Source organism: Felis catus, chromosome C1, assembly GCF_018350175.1.
Source record: "Felis catus isolate Fca126 chromosome C1, F.catus_Fca126_mat1.0, whole genome shotgun sequence".
Lineage (NCBI taxonomy): Eukaryota > Metazoa > Chordata > Mammalia > Carnivora > Felidae > Felis > Felis catus.
This window is the reverse complement of record NC_058375.1, coordinates 221,249,376-221,274,218: the sequence shown is the minus strand read 5'-3', so window position 1 is coordinate 221,274,218 and position 24,843 is coordinate 221,249,376. Positions and strand designations below refer to the sequence as shown.

Here is a 24,843-nt window from a genome sequence, read left to right as displayed (position 1 = left end):
ACGTATGTGGACCCATGAAATAATTGGTCTTCTGTATCTGGCTTCTGTTACGCGGCATAATGCCCTCCAGGTTCATCCATGTTGTCGCAGCTGTCAGAATGTCCTTTTTCAGGCTGACTAGTATTCCACGGCTTTGCTACATCACATTTTGTTTCTCCATCCCACCCTCCACGGTTACTTGAGTTGCTGCACTGGGCAGGGTCTCCAAAACAGGGCATCGGCGAAAGCCCTCCAAGGCGGAGGGGAGGAAGGAGGAGGGAGAGCAGAGAGCGGGGAGGTGGGTGGAAGGGACCACCAGGAGGGAGGATAGAGAGGGGAAGAGAGGAGTTGAGGGAAGAGGAAGGCCGGAGGGGGATGGACGGGACTGGGAGGGAGGACGGAGAGGGGGTGGCGGGGGTAATGGAGGAGGCAGACGGGGACCGGGTGGGCGGGAAGGGGAGCGAGTCCACAGGTGGGAGGACGCATGCCCAAGGGCCCCCCCCAACCCCCGGCCGCAGGACCCCCTCCTGGCCCCGGCCCCGGCCCCGCCCCGGCCCGGCCCGCGGCCTGCTGGGAGACGTAGTGTAGAGCCGCTCAGGAAGCCCGACTCCGAGTCCCGGCGAGCCCCGCGACACCGCCCTGCCCCGTGGCTTGCCGGGACTTGTAGTCCAGAGCCGGCGGGCACCCGAGCGCGGAGCGAGCGGCGGGACTCGGTGTCCCAGAGAGCCCCGCGCCGGGCCACGACACCGCGCACCGCCCTCGCCGTCGCCGCCGCTGGGCTTTCTCCGGTCGCCGCCGCCACTGCCGCTCCTTCGCGGGCTGGAGGTCCGGGCGTTCCCCGGGCGAGAGGAGGCTGCGGGTGGGAGCCTTCGTGGGCACTGAGGAGCGGGCCGGGGGAGGCCGGGATGGAGCCCCCCGGAGGTGGGCGCGCTGCCGGGTGGGCCCGCGCCTGCGGCGGTTGGGGAGGGGGCCGGGCGGTGGGGGGTGTCGGGCAGTTACGGACCGTGGGGCGAGCGGAGGGCGCTGAGGGAACTGGGGGCGGGGCTTGGCGGTGGGGGCAGGGCGCGGGGAGGGGGGAGAGGACGCTGGAGGTGGGGTTCGGGGTGGGGTAGGGCGCTGGGGGCGGGGCTCAGCGCTGGGGGCGGGGGTGTGTGAGGGGCGTGAAGGGGCTCGGGGACCCGGCCCTGGGCGGCGGGGGGGGGGGGGGGGGGGGAGTAGCGGTGGAGGGTCGAAGGCCAGAGCGCGGGCGGGAGAGGCTAAGAAGGGGGCCCCCGCTTGGTGAGGCCATCAAGGAACGAGACGGGTGGGGGCGCCTGGCCCCGGGGAGCCCCGTGTACCCCGAGCAGCACCAGCATCGAGCGCGCCTGCTGTCCTTCCAGTTGACTGAAGCGAGGGAGCCGGCTTCCAGAGCCTCGAGGCGGGATCTAGGGGCCTCGTGGGGTTGCAGCCGATGGTCTGAGGGCATCGCAGACATGGCTCACCTCAGGGGCTTCGCCAACCAGGTAAGGCTGGTTCCGGGATGGGGGGTGTGCGGCAGCGTGCCTGCTCCGCCCCCGCACGTGGGAGCGCCGACCGCCACGTCCCGGGAAGACGTTTATTTCACCCACGAGCGTGTCACCTGAACAGCGTCTGGGCTTTCAGGAGAGCCGCCCGCTGAGGACCCCGCTCCATCGGGGACCCCGAGGAGGGGGCAGTGCAGAGGGGCTGCTGCCTCGGGGCGGCTGGTGCGGGGTTTTGGGGGGCAGATGCGTGCAGACTTCTCAGAATAGAAGCCCCCCCCCCCCCCCCCCCCCCCCCCCGCCACCGCCACCGCCCCGCGCAGGAGTGGAGGCTGTGCGGAGGCTGACCTTGGGAGCAGAGCGGGACCCGGCGGCGCCGGTGGGTTTGTCTGGGAACCTGGGTGGCTGCGTTTGCGGGGTCCCGGGGGCATGCCGGGCTGTGGCAGAGGCTGGGGGTCCCCTCCCTGGGGGCGCGATGAAGCCGCCCCGGGTGTGCCGGGAGAGCTGAGGGCCCCAGTGTGTTTCTGTCGGGGTTTCTTGGGAAGGCTGCTCTAGGAGCGCGTCACCTGGGCCGGAAGTGCCTGCCTGCAAGGTTCTTGTGCTTCCCCACCCGAACCACTTTGCGGCATCACCGCCGGCTCTGGGGGACCCCCCCCCCCACATCCGGCCGGAGTCTGCCCGGCTCCAGGGCCGGCTGCTGGTGCTGGGACGTGGTGGCGGCAGCCAGCGTGGGGGCTTGTGGTTGGTTCCCCTCCCCGTTTTGTTGTCTCAAAACAAGGGCGATGGAGGCAGCACCAAGGAGACTTTTCTTAGGTGCTGGCGGTGTGGTCGCGTCCTCAGTGGGCTGGCTGCTGCAGGGTGATGGGATGGCCCGTTAGCCCCCCTCCGCTGGCATCTGCCCCGGGAAGGTGTGGACGGGGAAGCCTGTGGGGCTCCCATCGAGCAGCGCGTCCTGCACCAGCTGTGGCCACAGATGGGAACCGGGCCTCGCTGGTTGATGCCGAATGGGGCTGGCAGATTCCTCTCTAGGCTTTGACATTTCTGTCTGGTAAGTCACATTACTGGTGCGCAGAGAAAACTTGGCCTCGAGCTTATTTTCAAGAGCCGCAGGGTACGTTTTGCACCCAGAAAGAGCCTCCCTTGCCTTACCCCGCCCCGCCCCCCATCCTGCTGCTGGTGAGTGACAGAAGCTGCAGAGAAAGCACCGGAGAACCAAGCCGGGTGATCACCTGTGAAGTGACTGTACCGAAGCTCACCTTGTAAGTTCCGCGGCTGCAGCTCCAAGTGCACAGGAAGCCCCAAACCCATGTGTGAAGGGCTTTGACATTCATTGTCAAACTTGAGAGGCGGTTAGAAAGGTCCGGGTTAGGAAGAGAGAATTGATTTGGAAAAAAACCGAAACACTTTGTCTGGGTGACATTTACTCGTTCAGTAAACGTTTATAGAGCACTTGCCGCCAGTCTCTGTGCGCTAAGCCTTTTGCGTGTGTAGCCTCGTGGTTCCCCTCAGCCTCACCGCACAGGTGCCATCGTCACCCTGGGTTTAAAAACTCGGTGCTTAGGGATGTTAGTTGGCTAGAAAGTGGCAGATCGAGGCTTCGAATCCAAGTCTACCTGGGGTGACGCTCCCAACCGTCCTCGATCCGATGGCAGGATGTGTCTGTCGTCGCGGCTTCATTGTTTCTCCCAATGAATCAGAAATACCCTTTACCGTTCTTCTTTTCCCTCTTAGAATACAGGAAGGGAAAAAAGCCGTGGGAGTAGTTCCCGTGGCTCCCGGAAATCGGAGCCCTGAGCTGCCCCTGTCCCTGTGTGCGGTCGGTGCTTCGTGTCGGCCCTCGGCGTCCAGATCAGACGGGGAGAAGGGACCCCTCAGGGACGAAGCCCCCTTTGTCCTTTCAGAGGCCAGTGGCAGGGAGCCTGTCAGTGTATCATTTTCTCTTGAACCAGTTGTCACTGTGGCTCCGTGGGGCGGTCCCTGCTTGGGGCAGTAGGCTGTGCTCCCCCACAGCCTGCCCTCCCGCCCTCCCCACCTCCCCTCCACCCCCCCCCCCACTTGTTCCTGTGCTGCCACCTGTCGTGTGGTGGGTGGGGATGGCTTCGCTCCCCTCATTTCGTGAGGTGACATTAACAGCAGACACGCTGCCAGGCAGCGGCCACAGACCTGGCAGCCTCAGGGTTGGAGGACAAGGGTGTCAACCCCCAGAGCCAGTCGAGCTTTTGAGCTGTTACAGCATCGCCTGAAAGAGCAGCCCGAGGCCCCCAGACCCAGGAGCTACTTGCCTTTCCTTCTCCCGGCGGGGCTGGGAACAGGTGGGCCCTGTGACATTCTTGTAGTGTCAGGGTCGCAGCCAGGCGTGTGCACGTGTCACACTGTCTGCCGAGTTGACTGGCCTGCAGTCGGGGGGGACTCAAGGAGTATGAGAGTCGGGGGTTGGGGCTCCCCGCCTTCCTTGCCAAGCCAGGAACTCTGGCTTAGGGTCCACCGTGTTCTCCCGGGCAGTGGGGGTCTGAGTGCCCCATCTGGGGGTTTCCCTTGTTGGGTTGCTGGCCCTGCGTGGAGAGGGCCGCGGTGTTCTCAGCAGGGCTGAGGGGAGCAGAGCAGGAGGACGTGTTGCCAGCAATTGCCTGAGGGTGGGAAGGGGACCCGCTGATTGGTGCTGCCTGCTGTCCGTCCCACCTCCTCCAGCTCTTCTGTCAGGGCACCTTAGGAGAGGGACTCTCTTCGGCGACAGAGGACACGAGGTCAGGACGCCAGCTGGACTGGAGTCACTGGACAGCCGTCGTGGGGTGTCCTGCAGGGCTGTGCCAGCCCTTCTGGAGCAGGGGACAGGCTGGCGGTCTGGTGGACCGCCGCCCCCGGCACCAAATAGGCGGTGACGGCTGAGTCGATGGCAAGAGCCTCTGGGAAGGTGCTGTTTGGGCCGATGCGGAAGGAGCAGGTCCGGGAGGGGCCGTGTCCCAGACCATGCCCCACCGCAGCAGCCAGGGAACAGTGAGGTCCCCCACCCGCTCGCGGAGAAGGCCCTCCGGCAGGAAGGTGTTCTCGGCCGGCCGGCCGGCCGGTCGCATGTGGGGTCGCGTGTGGGGCGGGGGGTTGGCGGGATGGCGCAGGCGCCCTGCCGGGCCTTTCTTTCAGGTGGGGGTGGGTTCTGGCCACGTGATCCGCGCCACCCCCCTCCCGAACACAGCCGACTGGCTGCACCTCGCGGCCACGTGCCTAACCTGTCCTGGTTTTCTTGACACGCGCGGCAGGAACGGAGATGCCCGGCGGTTGGGCCCGAGGGACCCGAGTGGCGCTCAGCTCTGTGTCCTGCTGAAGCCTTCAGCCTTGGCTTGGGGACTCGGTGGTAACTTGACCGCGTGTACCCGCTGCGCCTCGTCCTCTACATGCACTGGCTTGGGGACTGGGCTGCTGGTTCTGGTGAGGCAGCGAGGAGGGCCACGTTCCTGAACCAGCTGGGCCAGCGTGTGGGTGGAGCCCGGCCCAGCCTGGCCCGTCTGTGGGGACTGTGCTGAAGTGCTGCTCCGCCCCTTGGTCCCGGCCAGGCCCCGCTCCATCTGCTGTCCTGCGGGGCTCCTGGCACCCGACGGCCCCTGCTGTCCTGGCTCTCCGGGTGCTCGGAATCAGGGCTGCTCACCTGTGGGCCTGCGTGCTGCCCCCTCCCTCCCGGTCGCACACCTCGGGAAGGCGGCTAATTAGCAGTTTCTGTTGACGCGTAGTCTCTGTCTGGAGCCGGTCAGGCCCGACGTGGAGCTTTGCTGGGGGTGAGCCCAAGGTGGGCTCCGTGTGTGTGCCGAGTCCATGCGTGGAGGGCTCTGCTCGGGACCGGGGGTGCCCACCCACCGCAGGATGGGCCGTCCCTCGGGCCGATGAGGCACGGGAAGCTGTACTTTTCTCCCTCGTGTACCCGGCAGCAAGATGCTCTGTTGCCGGTGGTGCTGGGGCTGCGGCAGCGGCCTCTGTGCCGGGAGGCGCCTCCTGGTGGATCCGAGTCTCGGGGCCTTGGAAAACCCTTTCTGCCTCTGCCTGGACAAGACGCTAGGCTCCCACCCTCCTGGCCCCCTGTGTCGCTCTGGGGCCGTGTGGACTGCTGCTGGCTCTCTGAGGACACAGTGGCTTGGCGTTCCCAGGAGAGTGCTGTTCTCGGGAGCCCGGGGGGCCACGTGCGCAGGGGTGTTGCCTCCTTCGGGCAGCCCCCCAAAGGCTGAGCGCCATCTCAGCCCCTGACGTGTGGAAGGTCAGTGTCAGGCGTGTGAGTGTCCGCCCGCGGGCGGGCGGGCGGGCGCCCCTCTGCCGGCCGCACCCTGGTGCTCAGACCTCTGGGCGCTCATTTTCAGGCTTTGAATTTAAGTCCGAGGACAGGACAGTGCGCTGGTTTTGCGTGGTACTTGAATATCCAGGATTAAGCACCCAAGACAGCATCAGTTTCCAACTCCCCGCTGCTGTGAGGGTGGAGCTGTCTTGAGGACTGATTTGGGGACCAGAAGGGAAGCCATTTCCGGGGGGTGTGGCTCCCAGGTGTGCAGGGAGAACCGGCTGACGCCATAGACTCTTGCTCAGGAGGACTTCGGGGGGGGGGGGGGCGTCCGGGGAACCGAGCGCGCCGGGACCTCCCTCCCCCGCCCCCGAGTCTAGCTGGGGTGTGTTTGTTACAAACGAAGAGGCAGCATGGGTACGTTCTTGTGAACTAGGCCCCTGGTCCGCGAGACTGCATCGGTGCTGTCCCCACTGTCCCCGCTATCCTATGGGGTAGCCTCACTGCCCCCAAATCCCCATTTCCTACCCACGTATCCCCTTTAAACTTGTCCTTGTGCCTCACTTGTGCCTCACTTGGCCCTCCCCACGTGTCCACGTGTGGGGTGTGGGCAGGTAGGGCATGACCTTCACGGTCTCTCCACCTGCTCCACAGCCTGGTCCCTTGGCTGCTGCGGGGGCCTCTGTGCTCCTTTGTGGGGAGGGTACGTTTAGGTTTCCTGAACAAAGACGTAAAAGCAGCAAGGAGAGCGGTGCCTGGCCGGCTCAGTCAGAAGACCGCGACTCTTGATCTTGGGGTTGTGAGTTCAAGCCCCACAGTGGGTGTAGAGATTATTTAAAAAGCGTAAACTTAAGAAAAAATGTGGGTGGGCTCCCTAGCCCCTCATTTTGGGGATTGCCGCCTCCTCCGGCAGGGTCACCCTCAGTCTGCCTGCTCCGTGTCTCTACAGCACTCACGCGTGGACCCCGAGGAGCTCTTCACCAAGCTCGACCGTATCGGCAAGGGCTCCTTTGGGGAGGTGTACAAGGGCATCGACAACCGCACCAAGGAGGTGGTGGCCATCAAGATCATCGACCTGGAGGAGGCCGAGGATGAGATCGAGGACATCCAGCAGGAAATCACTGTGCTCAGCCAGTGTGACAGTCCCTACATCACCCGCTACTTCGGCTCCTACCTGAAGGTGCCTGTGGGGTGGGGGCTCGCTCCATGCCAGGCCTGCGCTTGGGTAGATGCCCGTGACTGCTGCCCCCCACCCAGTCTGCCTCCAGAGAGGCAGAAAGTCCCTGTACCTGCTCGGGAGGCCCGGGCTGGGTCTGCCCCCACGTGGGGACGGTGGGGACAGGCCGGGTCTGAAGGATGAGGGCACTCAAGAAACTACAGTCCCGAGGGCCAGGTAGGCATGTAGGACACGAATGCGACCTAGTTGGCTCTGAAGTGGCCGTGGTGTCTCACTTCCTGGCTGTGCCGTCTCCCAGGCCAGGGCAGCCCCACGGCACAGCGTCTTTGAGCCCATCCCCCGCTCTGCCCTTGGGGGCCCGCCCAGGGGGCCGCCTGGGTGCAGGTGCCCGCAGGCCGAGTGCCGGCTGGACACGTCATGCCTGCAGCCTGGTTCCCGTTGGGGTACTGGCATGGGGGGACCTGGCCACCGGCCTGAGCACTGGGTCCATCTACACACACACACATCAGGGCTGTGACAGGAGGGGGGCTGGATAGGGGCCCCTGGGGCCTTTTTGCGGTGGGTCCCTGAGGGTCGGTCCCTGAGGGTTCCTGAGGGCTGGAGGCCTGAGTCTCCCCTGCCGGGGAGTGTGTGTGTGTCTTGGGGCCGTGGCCTTGAGCTCATGGGCGTTTCTCTGGGCCCAGGGCACGAAGCTGTGGATCATCATGGAGTATCTGGGCGGAGGCTCCGCGTTGGACCTGGTGAGGCATAGGCTGCGGCAGTGGGCGGCTTCTCGTGGGCAGGAGTGGACACAGGAGGTGGCTGTGGGGCTTGGGGCAGCAGCCCTGGACCCACTGCCTGAGGACCCCTGGCTCCTGTGGGCCTCCGGTCCTTGGCTGCTTCGGTGTGGTGCGTGCTAAGAGCCTTCTCAGCCCAGAAGTGAACTGGGGTCCATTTCCACTGGTCTCCCAGGGGTTCTGGGCTGGTGGGTGCAGGCGGGTCAGCGCCCCCAGGTACGTGGGCTCGGCAGTGGCCAGGACCCCCTTCACGCCAGCGGAGAGAACGGTAGATGCCGTCTGGAGAGAGCCTCCCCCACTCCCACCTGACTCAGCATCTGAAGTCCACTTGTTCCCTGGTGGAGGCCGCGGCCGTGGGGCTGGGATTGGCGTGTGCCGGTGGGGGTGCCTGAGGCCCTGCCGTCCCTTCTCTGCCTGCAGCTGAAACCCGGGCCCCTGGAGGAGACGTACATCGCCACCATCCTGCGGGAGATCCTGAAGGGCCTGGACTACTTGCACTCGGAGCGCAAGATCCACCGAGACATCAAAGGTCCCCGGGGGCGCGGCCCCTGTCCCTCGTCCCCGTCCCCTCCAGACCCTAGAAGCGCCAGGGTGCGAGGTGGAGGTCGCTGCGAGGGGTGTGCGGCTGGCGGTGCTGGGGGGTCTGGGATGTGGGGACCCTTGTAGTTCGGCGCTTCTGGCCTGAACTCCCTTGGGCCGTCCGACACCGAGCGGTGCCGTCTTGCTCTGTTCCTGAAGATGCTGCCAGTAACAGAACTTTCCGAGTATGTTGTGCCCGTACGGTGGGGACACCACCTCTGCTCCTCGGGTCGGAAGGGACCTGATTAAAGCAGATGTGTGGATTTTTGCTCGTGGTCTCCTGAGCGCCCAGTGTGTGCTCCAGCGGCCCCACCGTGGGAGCCGGCCCTGCCAAGGGCAGCCGGGGGTGTGAGGGCGAGGGCCAGAGTCACCTCTGCCTGCTTTGCCGTTTGGGAGAAAAGGGTGGCGGCTCTGTTCTTGGGGTTTGTCCTATAAGGCACACTCTGGGAAGGCCTGGACCTCGTGCCCAGGCGGGCCCCTCCCGCAGCCACCCCCCGGCTGTGCACGTGGTCCTGGGTGCCTGGCCTGCCGGGTGCCGAGGAGAGCTAAGGTCCCTGAGCCAGACCTGCTGGCGTCCCCAGGTAGCCCTGTGCTTCCTCAGGCAGCTGTGTGCAGGGGGAGGGGCTCTGCGCGGCGCTGAGGGTGACCCCCTACCGTCCTGTGTCGAGCAGCCGCCAACGTGCTGCTCTCAGAGCAGGGTGACGTGAAGCTGGCCGACTTTGGTGTGGCGGGGCAGCTCACAGACACACAGATCAAGAGGAACACGTTTGTGGGCACCCCCTTCTGGATGGCACCCGAGGTCATCAAGCAGTCGGCCTACGACTTCAAGGTGGGCGCGGCGGGCGGCAGGGGGGCCGCCGCGTGGCTTGGGGCCCTCCCGGCGGCAACAGTCCCGTATGGGTCTCTGTCCAGGCTGACATCTGGTCGTTGGGCATCACGGCCATCGAGCTGGCCAAGGGCGAGCCTCCGAACTCTGACCTCCACCCCATGCGTGTCTTGTTCCTGATTCCCAAGAATAGCCCGCCCACCCTGGAGGGCCACCACAGCAAGCCTTTCAAGGAGTTTGTGGAAGCCTGCCTCAACAAAGACCCCCGATTCGTAAGGCCTGTCTCACCCTGGCCGCTGGGGCCCTGGCTCTGTGGGGTGGGCCGGGAGGAGGCCTGAGCGGCTGAAGGCGGTAGGGGCGGCTCTGGGACCGGGCCCCAGAGAACGGCCCCGTGGGAGGGGACGGGGCCTGAGGCCCCTTCCTTGCACCCAGCCCCGCCCAGCCCCGAGCGCCTCCTGATCCAGAGCGGGCCCTGGCCAGGGGCTGAGGTCTGGGGGAGCTCGAGGCGGGTGTTTACCTGGTGTGGAGGGGATGTGTTCCACCCCAGCCTGCTGGTGGCCTCGTCCCTCTGGTCCCCGGGGGGAGCCGTGAGCTCCGGGAGTGTAAAGGCAGAGCTCGGCCGTCCCTGGCGTCCGCTGACCTGTGCCCTTCCTTCGGCAGCGGCCCACTGCCAAGGAGCTGCTGAAGCACAAGTTCATCACCCGCTACACCAAGAAGACCTCCTTCCTCACTGAGCTCATTGACCGCTACAAGCGCTGGAAGTCGGAGGGGCACGGCGAGGAGTCCAGCTCCGAGGACTCTGACATGTAAGGGCCCTTCCGGGGGTCACGCCCCCTGATGGCCGTGGGCCTTGTGCCGTGGCGGGGGTGGGGGTGGGGGGTCAGTGGGCCCCTAGGGCCCCGGGGCGGGCCTACTCGGCATTTAGGGCCATGAGGTTGCCTCCAAAATCAATGGGGAGACTAAGGGCAGGTGTGGGCCTTGGGACCCCCAAATCCCAGCCCCCATGCTCCTCACGACCCTTCTCACCTTCCACCGTAGTGACGGAGACACTGAGGATGGAGAGCAGGGCCCCCTCTGGACGTTCCCCCCCACCATCCGGCCGAGCCCCCACAGCAAGGTGCACAAGGGCACAGCCCTGCACGGCTCCCAGAAGGTCTGACCTGGCTGGGGGGTGGGGGGCAGGCACCCAGGCCTGGATACCTCACGGGCTGCACCTTTTAAGGAGGTCAGAAAGCTGGGAGGGGGGCGGGGCACGCCTGACCCCGGGGCACACTCGCTCTCATCACCCTGCCGGGGCTTTGACTTGGCAGTCTGCGGAGCCCGCCAAGAGGCAGCCGAGGTCCCAGTGCCTGTCCACGCTGGTCCGGCCTGTCTTTGGAGAGGTAAGGGCCAGGTCAGGGGGTCCCCTGGAGCAGGAGGCTATCGTGCTTCCCTGCACATGCTGTCCCCACGTTGTGACCTTGAGGTTTATCAGGAGGTGTGCTGGCCAGCCCCCCCACCCCCCGCGTGTGGGGCTTCTGGGCCCCTTGAAGCCCATTGTGGTTGGACCTGGACCTGGGGGCCAGGCTTTCTGAGCAAAGCAGAAGCGGCCGGGAGAAAAGTACTTTAATGTGACCTCCCTGAGTTCTCCCCCTGCTGTGGTGGTTTGGGGTCTCAGGATGGCTTTGATCGAAAACTCCTGTGACTTTTATTTTGAACTGCAAACGCATGGGATGGTCATCTGTTGAGACAGAGCCTGGGAGGTTCAGTTCTCAGTGCTGGATGTCGGGCCCAGGGCAGGGAGGCCTCAAGGGTCATGCAACCCTGCATGTCACCTACCAGTGGGGGGTCGATAGCACCCCAGGGACCCCCACACCCTGGACTTGGGGCTGGCAGTAGGTCAGGGGCCCAGTTCCCACCGCAGGCCCAGAGAGGGAGGAACGGGGTGCCGAGAGCCTTCCTGAGGCAAGCGGGCCCTTGGGTATCCGCTGGGGGGCAATGGGTAGAGGCGGGAGAGCTCCCACCTGGAGGGGCCTGATATGCAGGGGAGGAGGCTGGGGAGGAGCAGGTGGCAAGAGCGGTACTGTCGGGCCATGGACCAGGAGCTTGGGCTCAGCTGGGACACGTCCCCACACTGGGGAGGGAGGCGGCCAGTGTCACAGGAGGGCCCTGGGCTGCTGGAGCCCCTGCACCGTGTGTGATGGCGTGTGTGTGGGGAGGTTGGGGGGGGAAGCACAGCCTCATCCAGGTGGTCGGGGCCCCCCTGTGGGGCCTGGTTCTGTGGGCGGGGCCTGAGGTGGAGGCCGCCGGACGGGGTGTGCTAGGAGGCACCCTTGTAGTTTCTGTGAGGGGTGTGGCAGGGGACCCGGGTGACCTGCTTCTAATCCCCAGGGCGGTGATGCCTCCATCTGGTTCTCACAGCCCCCGGTGGTGGTGGGGCCCAGGGTCAGGATGCCTTGATCTGGCTGTGCTGCGCACTGGGGGGGTTTCTGGGCTGTTCTCTCAAGTTGGCGGGGCCTGAGGCACGGGGTTTCCGTGACCCTTGGGAGGAAGCCACGTGGTTAGCCCGGCCCACTGTAGCGTGACGGTGGCAGGCCAGTAGAGACCCCTCTCGAGAACGGAGTTGGGAGATTCCCTCAGGCGTGGGGGCGGGGCAGCATCTGTCTTTGCGGGGGACCCGGCCCACCCTAGCTCTGCGGTGGACCGACAGCTGGGGTCCCGCAAACGCAGGTCACGGCGAGGGGCCGGGCAGCCTTCCGCGGGAGCTTCCTGGTGGGAGCGGCAGAGCCGAGGGCCCCGGGGTCGGCAGTTCCGGTCAGGCTCCCGGTGGTCTCTCCACAGCTCAAGGAGAAGCACAGGCAGAGCGGCGGAGGCGTGGGGGCGCTGGAGGAGCTCGAGAACGCCTTCAGCCTGGCCGAGGAGTCCTGCCCCGGCATCTCGGACAAGCTGATGGCGCACCTGGTGGAACGGGTGCAGAGGTGAGGCCCGGGGCGCCGGCCTTGTCTGCGTCGGCTCCTCTCTTTCTCTCCTCTGGAGCCTCGGGGCCTGCGAGGAGAGGCTGCGGCCTCGCGGCCCCCGGCGGGCTGTGCTCAGAGGCTCGGGTCAGAACGCGGGCCGCCCCCTCCCTCGGCATCCCGGAGCCCCCACCCTGTCCGGGGCCGCGCCCCTCCTGGCCGGGAGTGACCGCGTCTCCCCCGCTCCGCAGGTTTTCCCACAACAGAAACCACCTGACGTCATCCCGCTGAAGGCGCCGCTGCTTGGGAAGCGGGGAGAAGGGTCTTTGCGTGGAGCCCCCTGTGCTGTCGTGGCCACGTGGGCCCCACTGCCGGGTCACCGCCCCCCACCCGCGCAGAGGGTCCCTCTTCCACGTCCCCTCCTGGCAGCGGAGCACCGACAGGCGACCACGTGGCACGAGGAGCAGAGACCGTCGGGGCAGCCCTGTCTCCTCCCCTGCCTGGGGCCCACCGAGGCCGTGCCGGGCCCGGGTTTGCTTCGTGTCGCGTTACCGTGTCTCCCAAGGACTCGTTTCGGCCAGGACTTTTTTTTTTTTTTTTTAAAGAAAATGAACTTCCTGTTTCCCTAAATGTTCTGAGGTTAAGGTGTTAGTTTTCATAGAACATCGAGAGGCTCGGGCCACTTTCAATAAAAACCTGAATCGGACAGATGCTGGTGGTGGGCGGGGGCCCCGGTTCTGGCTTCTGAGTCCTTATCATGGCACACGGTGACCCTGTGGCCCGCTGGCAGGAGAGCAGGGGAGAAACTCTTTATCTTGGACCGCACGCACGTTTGCACGGACAGACCAACAGAGCCCGTGTCCATTTACTTTGATTTGTGAGGAAACCCTGGGGGAACCGAGAAACTCTAGGCCCTTGCCCTCCCGGGGCCAGATGGGAACTTTGGTGTCTCCTCCAGAGGTCTGTGGGGCGGGCTCCAGAGTGGCTTCTGCTGGACTTGCGTGGACACGTGTCACCTGGCGTGCAGCTGTGGGGCCCACCCTGGTTCCTGTTCCGGGCCGGTCCTCGGCGGGGCGCTGCTCTGGAAGAGGAGAGGGCAGGGGAGCATGGGGTGCGGCCACCATCCCTGAGCCGGGCCCGCCTTTTTACTTGTGTGTCCTTCCCGGTGCCCACTGGGTCTCGGGATGACGACCCTCCCAGAGGTCACTGTGAGGCGTCCCCACGCTGTCCTACCCCACCTATCCTACGCCGGGGACCCGAGGAGACCACGGCCACCCCTGCGCCGTTGGGAAGACGGGACCCGCGGTCACGGGGGATGTGCTGACCCTGCTCTGCTCCTTGGTTCTGCCCTCCTCGGGCAGGGCGGGCTTCACACCTTGTCCTCGGGGCGCCTGGCCCTCCCGGGTGAGCTGCTGGCTCTCTCGATCACCTCCATCCACCTGGAGAAGAGGCTGGGCCGTCAGAAGCTCCCAAGATGCTCACTCGGATTTCAGGGTGTGCCCTGGTCACACCAGTGGCCTTGTGCTCAAACAACTCCCCAGGGGTAACCCCAGGCACAGAGCGAACTGGCCAGCCAGACCTTCTCTCCAGGGCTCAGAGCGCCTGCCTCCGGCACCCTCTGTAACAACAGGAGACCCGCGGGGACAGCGGCCGACCGTGGCCACCTGCCACAGGATTACCTCTCAAACGTGTACTTGCTCTCAGCCCGGAAGAAGTAGACGTGGGACTTGAACTGGAGCTTGAAGACGTGCTCCTTGTGGACGCAGTCGGCCTCCTTGGGGACGCTGACACTGTAGCCCAGCAGCGGGAGGCTGGCCAGGGGGTAGTCGTCCTGCAAGGTGGCACGCAGCTCGGTGGTGCGCCGCCCCCCCCCCCCCGCGACCACCGCCCAACCCACTCTCCCCGTTGGGACTGAATGCCCCGTGGGAGCGGGCGGAGGAGCCGGGAGGCCGTGCTCTCCTGTGCCAGGAACAGGGGCCGCTGTCTGCCAGCGCCACGGGCACGGCCGCCTCCCCGCCCCGGCTCCGTCCAGCACCTTTACCTGATGAGTTTTGTAGAAGAACAAACAGAAGTTGGTGAAAACCACCCAGAGCTTCTGCCAGCCGTTACTGTTTTTGAATTTTCTCAGCAGATACCCTGAAAGCTGGTTCTATGGGAAAGAAAGACACCGGTACTGGTTAGGGTCCTGGGACTCTGTCCCGGAGCAGCACCTGCTACCCCGAAGCGTGCATCGGCCCCCGAGGGCTTTCTTGGCTGTGGCCTTGACTACACTTTCCTGAGCAGCAGCTTCCTTCGCCAGGGCTCTGGGTCGTCAGTCTGTTCATAGTCTGACAGGAGGATGTTTACAGATGTGGGGGGTGAGGTCCCAGGCGCTAAGTAGAAGGACATGAAGTTTCTTTTCCCTGTTTATAACCTCCCCAGCCATGACCCTCATAAACCCGATGCTGTGACAGGCCACGTGGAGCCAAGTTGGCACAGTCCCAACGAGACAGCCTGGCCCTGAGCGTGGCGTCCTGACCCAGGATGGCCCCTGTGGCCAGTGGCCCCGCCTCTCCCTTGTAACCCTGACTGTGCTCACGAGGGCCCTGCAGGGACGCCGTCACCGTGCGGGCCTTCAGCCCGCACTCCTCGCCCCGGGCTCGTGGGGCCTGGTGTGCTGGCGGTACTCTGCCTTTTCTGTGGGCCCTACCTTTCGGGCCCCAGCTGACGGGGGAGCCCGGAGCTCTGACGGCTTCCTCACTTGGTTCTGCCTCAGGTACGACAGGAGCCCCAAACCCACAGCGAATGGGAGGCGGCCTGGGGGCCGAAGGGCTGGAGCGCGAAGTGGCCGCTCCGGGTGATGGAGGTGGGAGGGGAGGCGGCAGCCCCCACGAGACCGCCCTTTCCGGAGAACCCCAGGGACGCCATCCGCCCGGCTCCTCCCACACAGAACTAATCTCGTGGGCCTGCACAAGCCCTGATGGTCACGGTCAGCCCGCAGCCTGGTGGCCCCCTGCTCTGCCCGGTCCAGCCCTCCTCCCCTGTAGCCAGCGCAAGCAGAGGGCGCTTGGGGCCACCGTACCTCGACGGCCGCGCTCTGGTCGGCTCTGGAGACGCTGGTGTTCCGGTACCAGCACACGTGCACTGTGGTGTTGGCCCGGTGCTGGCCCTGCCCCTCCAGGGACCCGTGGATGCCATGAGTGTCTTCGGACTCTTGCTCCGGAGAGACCTCCTCAGAGGACCCTGGGGAAGGAGTCGGCCCTCTGCTCAGAGGGAAACGGGAGCACGGGGCGAGTAGGGCGGGGTGGGGGGTGCTTTTGGTCCAGTGCTCTGGACTGGGGGACGAGGGAAGCCTGCAGCCCGGGTCAGCAATGGGCGGAGAGCAGTCACACGGCGCTTCTGCCAGGAGAGCTCGTGGCCACCCCCCCCCCCCGCGCCCCTCCCAACCTCTCCCCTGGTGTTCGGGGTGCCTGGACCGTTCTCTGTGGAGGGAGAGCCTGTGGGCCGGCAGGAGGCCTGTGACCAAGAAAAGGGATCTGTAGGGAAGCTTAGGTGCAGCGGGGTCCCCGAGGGGGCGTCCCGGCCGGAACTCACTGCAGGGAGGAGCGCAGAGCACGCTGCCTGGCAGCACTGGGGACGGGTCACCCCCGCTCTTGGCCACGTCGATGGCAGTGTTCAGGTCACATATCCACTTCTCCTTTTCCAGGCGGGTGCTGGTGGGGGAGGGCCGAGGCTCAGCGCCCGGATCACGGGACCCAGGCCACCAGGGGCTCCCTGCTGTGCCGGCTTCTCTGACTGAAGGTCCGAGGGCCGCACCCCCCTGGGAGGTGAAGGGCCTGGAGGGGGGGGGGGCTTCTCCAGGGACACTTTATTCCCGAAACCAGAACTTTCAAGTCTCTGCCGCTGAAATACCAGACCCGTTCCTGGTTCATGATTAAGCTGCCACGGCTTCCTGGTGGGGCATTAAGTGTCCTGTGCTCTCTGATGTCAGCCGTGACACGATGACGGGGTGGAAGCCCAGAGCCAGGTGCCCTCCCGGGAGGAGAAACGCCTCCCCTCTGGAAGGGGCCAGGGACCCCCGGCCCCTACAGGGCAGTGAGCCGCCTGCTCACCTTTGAGCTCAGGCCTCCTTCACACTGGGGTGATCTGGGGGAAGTGGCTCGGCCGTGGGGGCAGGTGGAGGCCGGGCCCCTCCCGACTTGAGGGCACCTAAGTGCCACTAACCACATGGGCTGCCCCTGGTCGAGGCAGCTCAACAGCACCGTGGCCGCTCCGTGGGGACATTCTCAAAGGTCACTCGCTTCCCACCACAGGAGAACCTGCTCTCCGGTCACATAACTGAAGCAGGGCTCAAGGGGGCACGCGCCCCACAACGACCTCGCTCGTGCCAGGGAAGCACTCCCCCGCCCCACCCCACCGCCCCGGGCCGCTGGGCGCACAGTGGAACATTCTTACCTGGCTGCCACCACGACTGTTTTCTGAGCTGCACAAATGGTGAAACAGTGTGGAACCGACCGCTCGCTCTCGCCCTCTTCTACCTGTGGCGGGAGAAGAGGCGGGCGTGTGGAGTGAGCCCGGGGCCGGCAGAGCCCGCGCCTGCAGCACAACACAGGTGCCTCGGAAGCCCTGTGCTGGGCAAATCTCTGCTGACTACCAGGGGCTACGGGGGGCATGGGGATCCCCAGGCCACGGCACCTGCCACCCAGGTGGGCGAGCTGTGGGCCGCAGGGCACCGAACTACTCACCGGTGGGTCCAGCACTATTAGCTGAAAGTCAAGCACAGGAAAAAATGTTGAGCATTTTCATTATCAAAAAGGGAAATGGACAGTTCGCTTTATAAACCTGGTACCAAAACCTGACAAAGTTAGCTTCAGAGAAAAACCTAACGGACTGCTCACGGTTCTAAGTGACTCACTGAAGTAACTCCCAAATAAAATACTATCCAATCAAACCCAAAGCACAGACAAGAAATTGTCCTGTGACCGAGGAAGGGTGCTCCCGGGATGCAATGGTGCTTTGACGCTGGGAAGCCGGCCAGCAGAGGTCTCCCTGTCGGGAGGAGGGCGGTCATTTCTGCAATGCCACATACACCTCAGCTAAATCCAACGTGTGACTTCTGATGTCTCTCACATGGAAAAGGAGGAAGCCGTAAACACCACACAGGTTCTCTTTCTGAAGCCAAGACCTGTCACCCTTCCCTCTGCATTCAGGATGAGGGCCGGCTGTTCCCCGGAACCAGCCGGTTACAGACCACCCCCGAAGAGACGGCTTCCCTTTGGGGGGGCCCATGCGATGCCAACCACCAAGCCTCACTCAGGACACAAAAGATCTGAAAGTGTGAGCAGTGGCCAGCAAGAGAAGGTCACGATGTTCGTCTCCCTGTAAGTCAGCACGTAAATGTAATGCCATTGAACTAGAAATCCCGGTGCTGTTTCTGGAAGGAATTTGTCCAAATGATTCCTCAGTTTATCTGGAAGAATTAAATACTTGAAAGTAGCAAAGAACTTTTTAAAAAGGAGGACGAATAAGGGGTGGAGCTTCCCAACACAGCAACCCCCCCACATGACAGAACAATGTGACCTGAGGCTGGCCCGGAGAAATGAGACGGGAGGCCCAGCAGGCACCCCAAGTGTGAAGGCCACAGTGTTTCCATGACGAGGGCAGTCTTGGAGGTCAGAGAGAAACAGGTTCGACAAAGGAAGCTGAGTGCAAGGGGGGACGTGGCACGTCCCCATCTGGCGGCCCGCAAGGAAACGCGTTCAGGCAGTTTGTGAGGGAGACTTAAGGAAACTGAATGTATCAGAAGAACAAAAAGGTGCCGGTGTGATCTTGGCACAGGGAAGGTCTTCCTGAGCCCGCACTAAGGATGGGAGCCCTGATGGAAAGGATGAACTGATCTGACTATAAAAATGTCTGAATTCCCTCCTTCAGCAAGGATTTGTTGGGACCTCTGTGCCAGGTGCCGTCCCAGGAGGAAGACACGATCACCGTCCGGTGGACTTTGAATTCTACCAGATCACACCAAGCCGCAGGCGAGACAAACAGGACTTGCCAGCTGCGGAAGGGATCCGTGGCCTCCGCGAGCGGGCGGCATCTATAAAATGCGGCACAAATGTGTACGAAGAGCCAACAGACCGACAGAGACCGTGGCAGCAGACACCCGCGTGTCTCCTCGGGGAGGCCCCAGACTCTAGGAGACACGGACTCCGTCAGCCTCCACGACCGTCCAAAAGCCGCGCCACTGGCCGGACTGCGAAGGATGAGGGGTGAGTGCCCAGTGCCCCCCGACGCCGTGGAAAGAGGCTCGGATGCCCTTAGTGGGAGGCCGGGTCGTGCGTATGCTCCGGCAGTGATGTGGCGCTGATATTCGGAGCCAGGAAAACGAGCGTGCCCAAGGCTCGAACAACACGTGCCGGGCGTAGAGACGTGTAGAAAGACCAAAATCCAACGGGGTTATTTCTAATTTCGAAAAACTAAATGGAGCCAGAATGTCCAATGTCGGGAAACAGTTCAGAAAGCCAGAGTCTGGCCTCCCAGTCCACTGCCCGTCTCCATTAAATGTGCACGGAGCCCACCTATTACAAGCACGGGAGACGTTAGGGATGAAGCGCTGAGCAAGAACAAACGAGTTACAGAAGAGCTTGTAGGTGACTGCGCCGTGCCACCCACGGAAATGTTCCCGTACAGATGAAGCCTGAAGGGCACGTTGCAAAATGCCAACAGTGCGTGTTACTCGGTGGCAAAGTTATGAGAGATTTTTATATTTTCCATTTTTTTCTATAATGAAAGTATAATTAAAAAATATACACTTTAGGGGCGCCTGGGTGGCTCAGTCGGTTAAGCGTCCGACTTCAGCCAGGTCACGATCTCGCGGTCCGTGAGTTCGAGCCCCGCGTCGGGCTCTGGGCTGATGGCTCAGAGCCTGGAGCCTGCTTCCGATTCTGTGTCTCCCTCTCTCTCTGCCCCTCCCTCATTCATGCTCTGTCTCTCTCTCTGTCTCAAAAATAAATAAATATTAAAAAAAATTTAAAAAAAATATACACTTTAGAACAGATGAGGTCTGCTTCCAGCGAAGGCAGAGGACTGTGTTCGGACAGGCCCCGTTTTGCTGAGGGTGGGGAAAACCACCAAATGTTACAGGCTCGGGTGCCCAGTGGAAGGAGGCACAGTGCCCAGGAACACGGAGGGCCGGAAGGGGAAAACACCCTTGAAGAAGGGTGGGGAAACTGAGGCAGACCAGGCAAGTGTAGCAGAGTGGTGTCTGAGCCCCCACCCGTGGGCACCTGGACGGGAGGCTGGCGGGGCTGCAGGAGAGACGCTCACTGCAGTGTGGCCTGTTCCGGACCAACAGCACAGCTCTGTGGCAAACACCCGAACCTGGCCAGCCATCTTGACCGTTCCCAAAGACAGGGTCCAGGCTGAGTGCAGGTTTACGCTCAAGGGCGAATGGACAGTGAGTCGATGTGCGTGCGTGAGCCTCTCTGAGACCTTCACGCAGGGTCGTCAGACCACGAACAGCACCGACCACAAAAGGTAAGGCTGGGGAACTGGGTCACGTCAAAACGAAGGGCTCATCAGAGACCACACTGAAGTGTCTGGCTGAGCCTGTGCTGAGGGGACACAGACATGCTGACTGGTGTGTGGTGTGGACAGAGGGCACGCTGTGCAACAGGGTCACCGGTGGCCCAGGCCCGCTACGGCGGCGCACAGACGGGGTGCGACATTTCCTGTGGCCAGCTCCTAGAACATGGAGGGAAGGCCCGAGCCCAGCCCCCAGCTACAGCCTGACGACTTGGTGGTGGTGCTGACTTCTGGTTTTGAAGCTGTGCGCGCATGTGCACGTGTGACAGAACTAGGAACGATCAGACGACGTGAAGAGAACGGCCCATGTGAGAAGGGATGAGCACGAGAGCAGTGAAAGGGGATCGGGTTTTTTTTTTTCCAAGAGCTGGGTCAGCCCCATTCCCTGAGCACCCAACTGGGGTCTCCCATTGTGCCGTCTAAGGAGAGACAGGCCCCCAGGGGAACGGCAGGTGGGCTGGAGCGTGAGGAGGGACAGTAACGACCACTGGCGCGGTGCCTGGCACTCACCAGCATGCCACGGAGAGGAAGGAGGCCCCGGATCCGGAAGTGGCTGGTACCCGTGACCCCTTTGCTTGTGTAGAGCAGCATATCTGAGAACTGAAGACGACAGGCTTTATTACGTGAAGCTTAAAAGCAAGCGACAGGTTTCAATGTCTTAATAGACCAACTTGAGCGCCTGGGGCCTTTATGTGGTTATCAAATTTGCTCAGCTTGCTGGAGATTTGGGGCAAAAAAGGAATTTTTTTTTTTTTCAGTCACACGATTATTTTGACGAGCTGGTAACCACATGAGGCAGCAGATCTCTTAGGCCCGCATGCCCAGTGCCTGCCAGCTGGAGGCGGTGGGGACTTCTGGCTGGTCCTCCGGTCAGGCTCAGCCAGGGTGGCTCAGACTGGGGTCTCCTAAGTGGCAGGAGGAAGGGAGCCGATCAAGGGGACCCGCCGGGAGGGCCTCTCTGAGGCAAAGCCAGCTCTCAGCAGAACATTCCTGCAGCAACGGGAATGTGGACTTTTCTATCTCCTGGTTTTCTGATGGCCTTGCAGGCAGGCTCCCAGAACACAGAATGAGGCAGGCCCCTCGCTGCGAGTGTTTTGTGCCATCCCAGGCGGGCTCCCGTCTGACTTGGGGCTGCTTGCCTGGGCCTCAGCACTGGCTCACCGGACACAACCACACCCACCCCACCTACCAGAAAGAACATTCTCTGCTGCAGACCTTTCTTGGTGAGCTTGTGAAGGCAGCCCTCGCGGATGAACTCCTAAAAGAGAGAGATGAGGTCCTATTTGTGCCGAAGGCCACCTCTGCAGGTGGTGTGCTGGCGGGGCTGAGGGCCAGGTGATGTCACCATTTATACTCCTCTGAGCCCGTCTGGATGAGCCACTCACAGGCCCCCGTCCGACCCTTCGACAGTGCCCTCCTACCCAGGACGCTCCATGCTTTTCCGACCTCTTCCCTTCCCCTCCCCCCTCCCCCGCCTGCCTCCCTTGGCATCCAAGTCGGTCCCCAGACTGTCTGCTGAACACCTGCAGCCCCCTCTCGCCACCGGCCAGTTATGCTGAGAGCCTTCATGGAATGCAAAGGGCACTGTTCTTGTTGAGGGGAAGCTTCTGGAAGGTTCAGACACAGAGATACTGGAGTTCAGCTTTGAGGAAAAACTCGGCCAGAGCAGCCTGAGAATGGGAGGGAGGAAGGGACAGCTGGTTCCCACCAAATGTTCACAGGTAATTAGTGTCAGCTGCCACCTGGGCACTGGCATTTGGAGAAATGATTCCCCAAACCACGCAGGCTTTTCCACCCCAAAGGAATGAGGCCCTGGTGGGAGCCGCCCACACTCGTCCTGGGCTGTCCCTCCATGGAGGAGGAGAGGGTGCGGCCTCTGCCGCCAGGGCCTGATGGCACCACCAGGACCCGGGCACACCCTCACACTTCCCCACCTGCCCCGGAAGCAGCACTTCCCAGGCCCTCGGGCGTCCACACAGGCCTGACTGCCCATACCAATGGCGGGAAGGGTCGGTCCTGGTAATTCCGAAGAATTCTGGTTTGGACAATTTCCAGACATTCTGCTGCCATCTGTCATTCCTTTCAGAGAAGCAGGAGCGTGAGCTTCACACCCTGAGCACTCGCCAGAGACCCCGGCCCTCGAATGGACCGAGTGAGGGCGTAAAACGGAGGACTTCGCGGCACCCCTGCGGACCCACCTGCCCAGCCGCACGCACTCTTCTCACTCTTCGGCTGAGGGTGAGCAGGGAGCCCAGCCCCTTCCTGCGGCCCCCAGTCCTGTTTGCAGGGCTCCTCCCTTCACACAGCCGGCTCCTCCCCCTCTGCCCCGGGGGAGCCGCAGGGCAGCAGCCCCTTCTCCGGGGAGTGCGTCCCAGGTCCGTGGCTGCCCTTCCCTCAAACACTGCCTGCGGCGCTGCAGGCTCGCCCCGGGTGGCAATTGCGTCCTGCCTCTCCGACAGGGCCCTGCTGGCCCTCTGGTACCTCATTATCAACTTTCTTCCTAGTTAATAACCCTGGCTCTTAAACTCCTCTGCTCACGTCTCTCGTGTGGCTTCTGTCTCTGACATGAGCATTTAGCAAGCAGGGAGACCAGGAGCCCTGAGTCATAAAGACGTTAGAGGTTTGGGCTAAAAACAACTATGGCAGCAAGTGTTTGCAGACCAGCCACTTCATGCCAGGCGCTGAGCCAAGCAGCTGCCATCAGTCCCCTGTGGCCCCAGGCGTGGAGCAACTTGCCGGGCCACACAGAGACCCCGCCCGGTTTTCCAGTCCCTGTAGTGACGGTCCCCTGGGCCACCACCGATAACCCATTGCGTGGAGCACCGAGAGAAACAGCCTGTATTGAGAGCCCTACTGACCTCCAGGAGCTCACAGCCAGCCGCAGCCCTCAGCCACGTGGCAAGGAGAGAAAGGACACAGAGCTGTCTGGGTACCAACCAAAGCCCTGACTCCAGGAGGTCAGAACCTTCCTGTACGTAAAAAAATTTTTAATGTTTTATTTACTTTTGAGAAAGAGAGAGAGAGAAACAGTGCTCGAGCAGGGGAGGGGCCGAGAGAGGGGGAGACACAGAATCCGAAGCAGGCTCCAAGCTCTGAGCTGTCAGCACAGAACCTGATGCGGGGCTCGAACTCAGGAACCGCGAGATCATGACCTGAGCCAAAGTTGGACGCTCAACAGACTGACCCACCCAGGCTCCCCCTTCCTATACATTTTAGTGTAGCTCATTTCTTTTCTTTGTGATCCCACATTCTCCATACCTTCTAACAAGGCTAACACGGACACATGACTTACACACCACAGTCTAATTTGTGTTAAGATGAGAAACATCCCCCATGCAACCCTTAAAAAGGTCTTCTTAGGTTGACAGTACTAAGTTCAAAGCAAAAAGCATTAGTGGCGAGGCAAGGAGCAAGCAGCCAGGAGACATGTAGACCCATGGAAGGGAACTAGGGTTCAAAAAGAAACCTGCATATCTGTGTCTATGGACAGTTCAACAAATGGTGCTGGGAACACTAGATGTCCACGTGGGAAAGAATGGAGTGGGACCCCTACCTCACACCACACATAAAAATGAACTAAAAATGGATCAAATCTAAATATAAGAGCTGAGGGGAGCCTGGGTAGCTCAGTTGGTTGAGCGTCTGACTTTGGCTCAGGACATGATCTCACTGTTTGTGAGTTGGAGCCCACATCGGGCCATCTGCTGTCAACATGGAGTCCACTTTGGATCCTCTGTCTGTAACCTCCCCTGCTCATGCACTCTCTCAAAAATAAATAAACATTAACAAATATAAGAGCTGAAACACAGAAAGCTTCTAGAAGAAAACACAGACGTATATTTTCACACTGTGGACTGGGCGGTGATGTCTCAGCTGTGACACCTAAAGCACGAGCAACCCAAGAGAGAATAGGTAAATTGGATTTCGTGATAATCAAAAATCTCTGGGGGCGCCTGGGTAGCTCAGTCGGTTAAGCATCCAACTCCCACTCAGGTCGTGATCTCACAGTCCGTGAGTTCGAGCCCTGTGTCGGGCTCTGTGCTGACAGCTTGGAGCTTGGAGCCCCATTTGGATTCTGTGTCTCCCTCTCTCTGCCCCTCCCCCACTCACAGTCACTCTCTCTCAAAAGTAAATAAACATTAAAAAACATTAAAAAAAATAAATAAAAAAATTTCAGAAATCCCTAAAAACAAAACCCAACACCTTCTGTGTTGTGATACCATTGGGAAAGTGAAAAAACACCCCACAAAATGGGAGGGCATATTTGCAAATCCTATTCTGGTAAGTGTCTGGTATCCAGAACAGATAAAGAATCTCACAACTCAACAGCGAAAAGACAACCCGGGTGGAGAAAAGGATCTGAAGTGGCATTTCACCAAAGAAGGCACACAAATGGCCGACAAACACACAGCAAAAGGCCTGGCATCCGCCGTGTGAGAAACGCAAATCGTAACCACGGTGAGACACCCTGTGTAGCAGCCCGATGCCTAGACTCACAGGGACAAGGTACAGAGAAACCGGAATCCCAACACACCCCTGGTGGGAACGTAAAGCTGTCCGGTAACTCTGAAAGACTTTGGAAAACTGGCAGTTTCTCAAAAGGTTAAACCCAGTTCCCATACAACCCAGCAGTTCCATCCCTGAGTGTCTACCCAGGAGAACTGGAAACGTGTTCACAGATGGACCTGTGTGGCAGGGACAGACGTTCACAGCATTGTTGCTCACGGTCCCCATTAGGGGGAGCAGCCCAAGAGTCCACCAGCAGATGAACGGACACAGAGAGCATGCTGTATGCAGAGAACAGAATTTACAGCCACAAAAGTGAGTGAGGCCCTGACGTGCTACAACATGAACCCGGAAGCATAATGCTCAGTGAAAGAAGCCAGATGCAAAGGCCACACAGTGATTCCACTTAGAGGAAACGTCCAGAAGAGGCAAATGCACGGAAAGTGGATTAGTAGCTGCCGTGGATTGGGGACGGGGGAGGGGAGTGGCTAACAGGTGCAGGGTTTCTTTCACGGGGGATGAAAATGTTCTAGAATTAGCGATGCTGATTGCACAACCTTGTGGGCACCCTAAAGACCACTGGACTGTACACTTTGGAAAGATGAATTCTGCAGTATGTGACTCAGGTCTCAATTACACGCAATGAAGTGAAAAAGAACAAGGCTGGAGGCATCACAATCCCAGATGTCAAGACGTACCACAAAGAGGTAGTCATCAAAACAGTGTGGTACCGGCACAAACACAGACACA

General features: G+C 61.8%; 2 protein-coding genes across 7 annotated transcripts in view; one reads left to right on the top strand and one right to left on the bottom strand.

The window, feature by feature from the left end:
• The first annotated feature begins 692 nt into the window (after nucleotides 1-692).
• Nucleotides 693-12,733, top strand: STK25 (serine/threonine kinase 25). The gene is given in 14 exon segments (XM_023260011.2): nucleotides 693-838; nucleotides 1,359-1,481; nucleotides 6,686-6,916; nucleotides 7,597-7,653; nucleotides 8,110-8,218; nucleotides 8,940-9,097; nucleotides 9,181-9,366; nucleotides 9,755-9,900; nucleotides 10,133-10,165; nucleotides 10,167-10,210; nucleotides 10,213-10,247; nucleotides 10,405-10,476; nucleotides 11,915-12,051; nucleotides 12,279-12,733. Coding segments are annotated over 13 exon segments (1,278 nt in total). The 5' UTR covers nucleotides 693-838; nucleotides 1,359-1,451; the 3' UTR covers nucleotides 12,319-12,733.
• A 121-nt stretch (nucleotides 12,734-12,854) lies between these two features.
• The window catches only part of FARP2 (FERM, ARH/RhoGEF and pleckstrin domain protein 2), a 105,709-nt gene continuing 93,720 nt past the window's right edge, over nucleotides 12,855-24,843 (bottom strand). For 2 of the 6 annotated variants that reach the window (XM_023260008.2, XM_045034745.1), the window contains 9 exons: nucleotides 20,777-20,845; nucleotides 20,098-20,187; nucleotides 16,462-16,772; nucleotides 15,601-15,719; nucleotides 15,089-15,249; nucleotides 14,069-14,176; nucleotides 13,707-13,858; nucleotides 13,403-13,466; nucleotides 12,855-13,108 (listed from right to left, as the gene is read on the bottom strand). In XM_023260008.2, the coding sequence (XP_023115776.2) occupies nucleotides 13,040-13,108; nucleotides 13,403-13,466; nucleotides 13,707-13,858; nucleotides 14,069-14,176; nucleotides 15,089-15,249; nucleotides 15,601-15,719; nucleotides 16,462-16,772; nucleotides 20,098-20,187; nucleotides 20,777-20,845 (1,143 nt within the window). In that variant the 3' untranslated portion in view covers nucleotides 12,855-13,039. Of the gene's footprint in view, nucleotides 13,109-13,352; nucleotides 13,467-13,706; nucleotides 13,859-14,068; nucleotides 14,400-15,088; nucleotides 15,250-15,600; nucleotides 15,720-16,461; nucleotides 16,773-20,097; nucleotides 20,188-20,776; nucleotides 20,846-24,843 lie in introns of those variants that run through there. The other 4 variants (XM_045034747.1, XM_045034746.1, XM_023260010.2 and 1 more) reach the window with 4 other exon arrangements.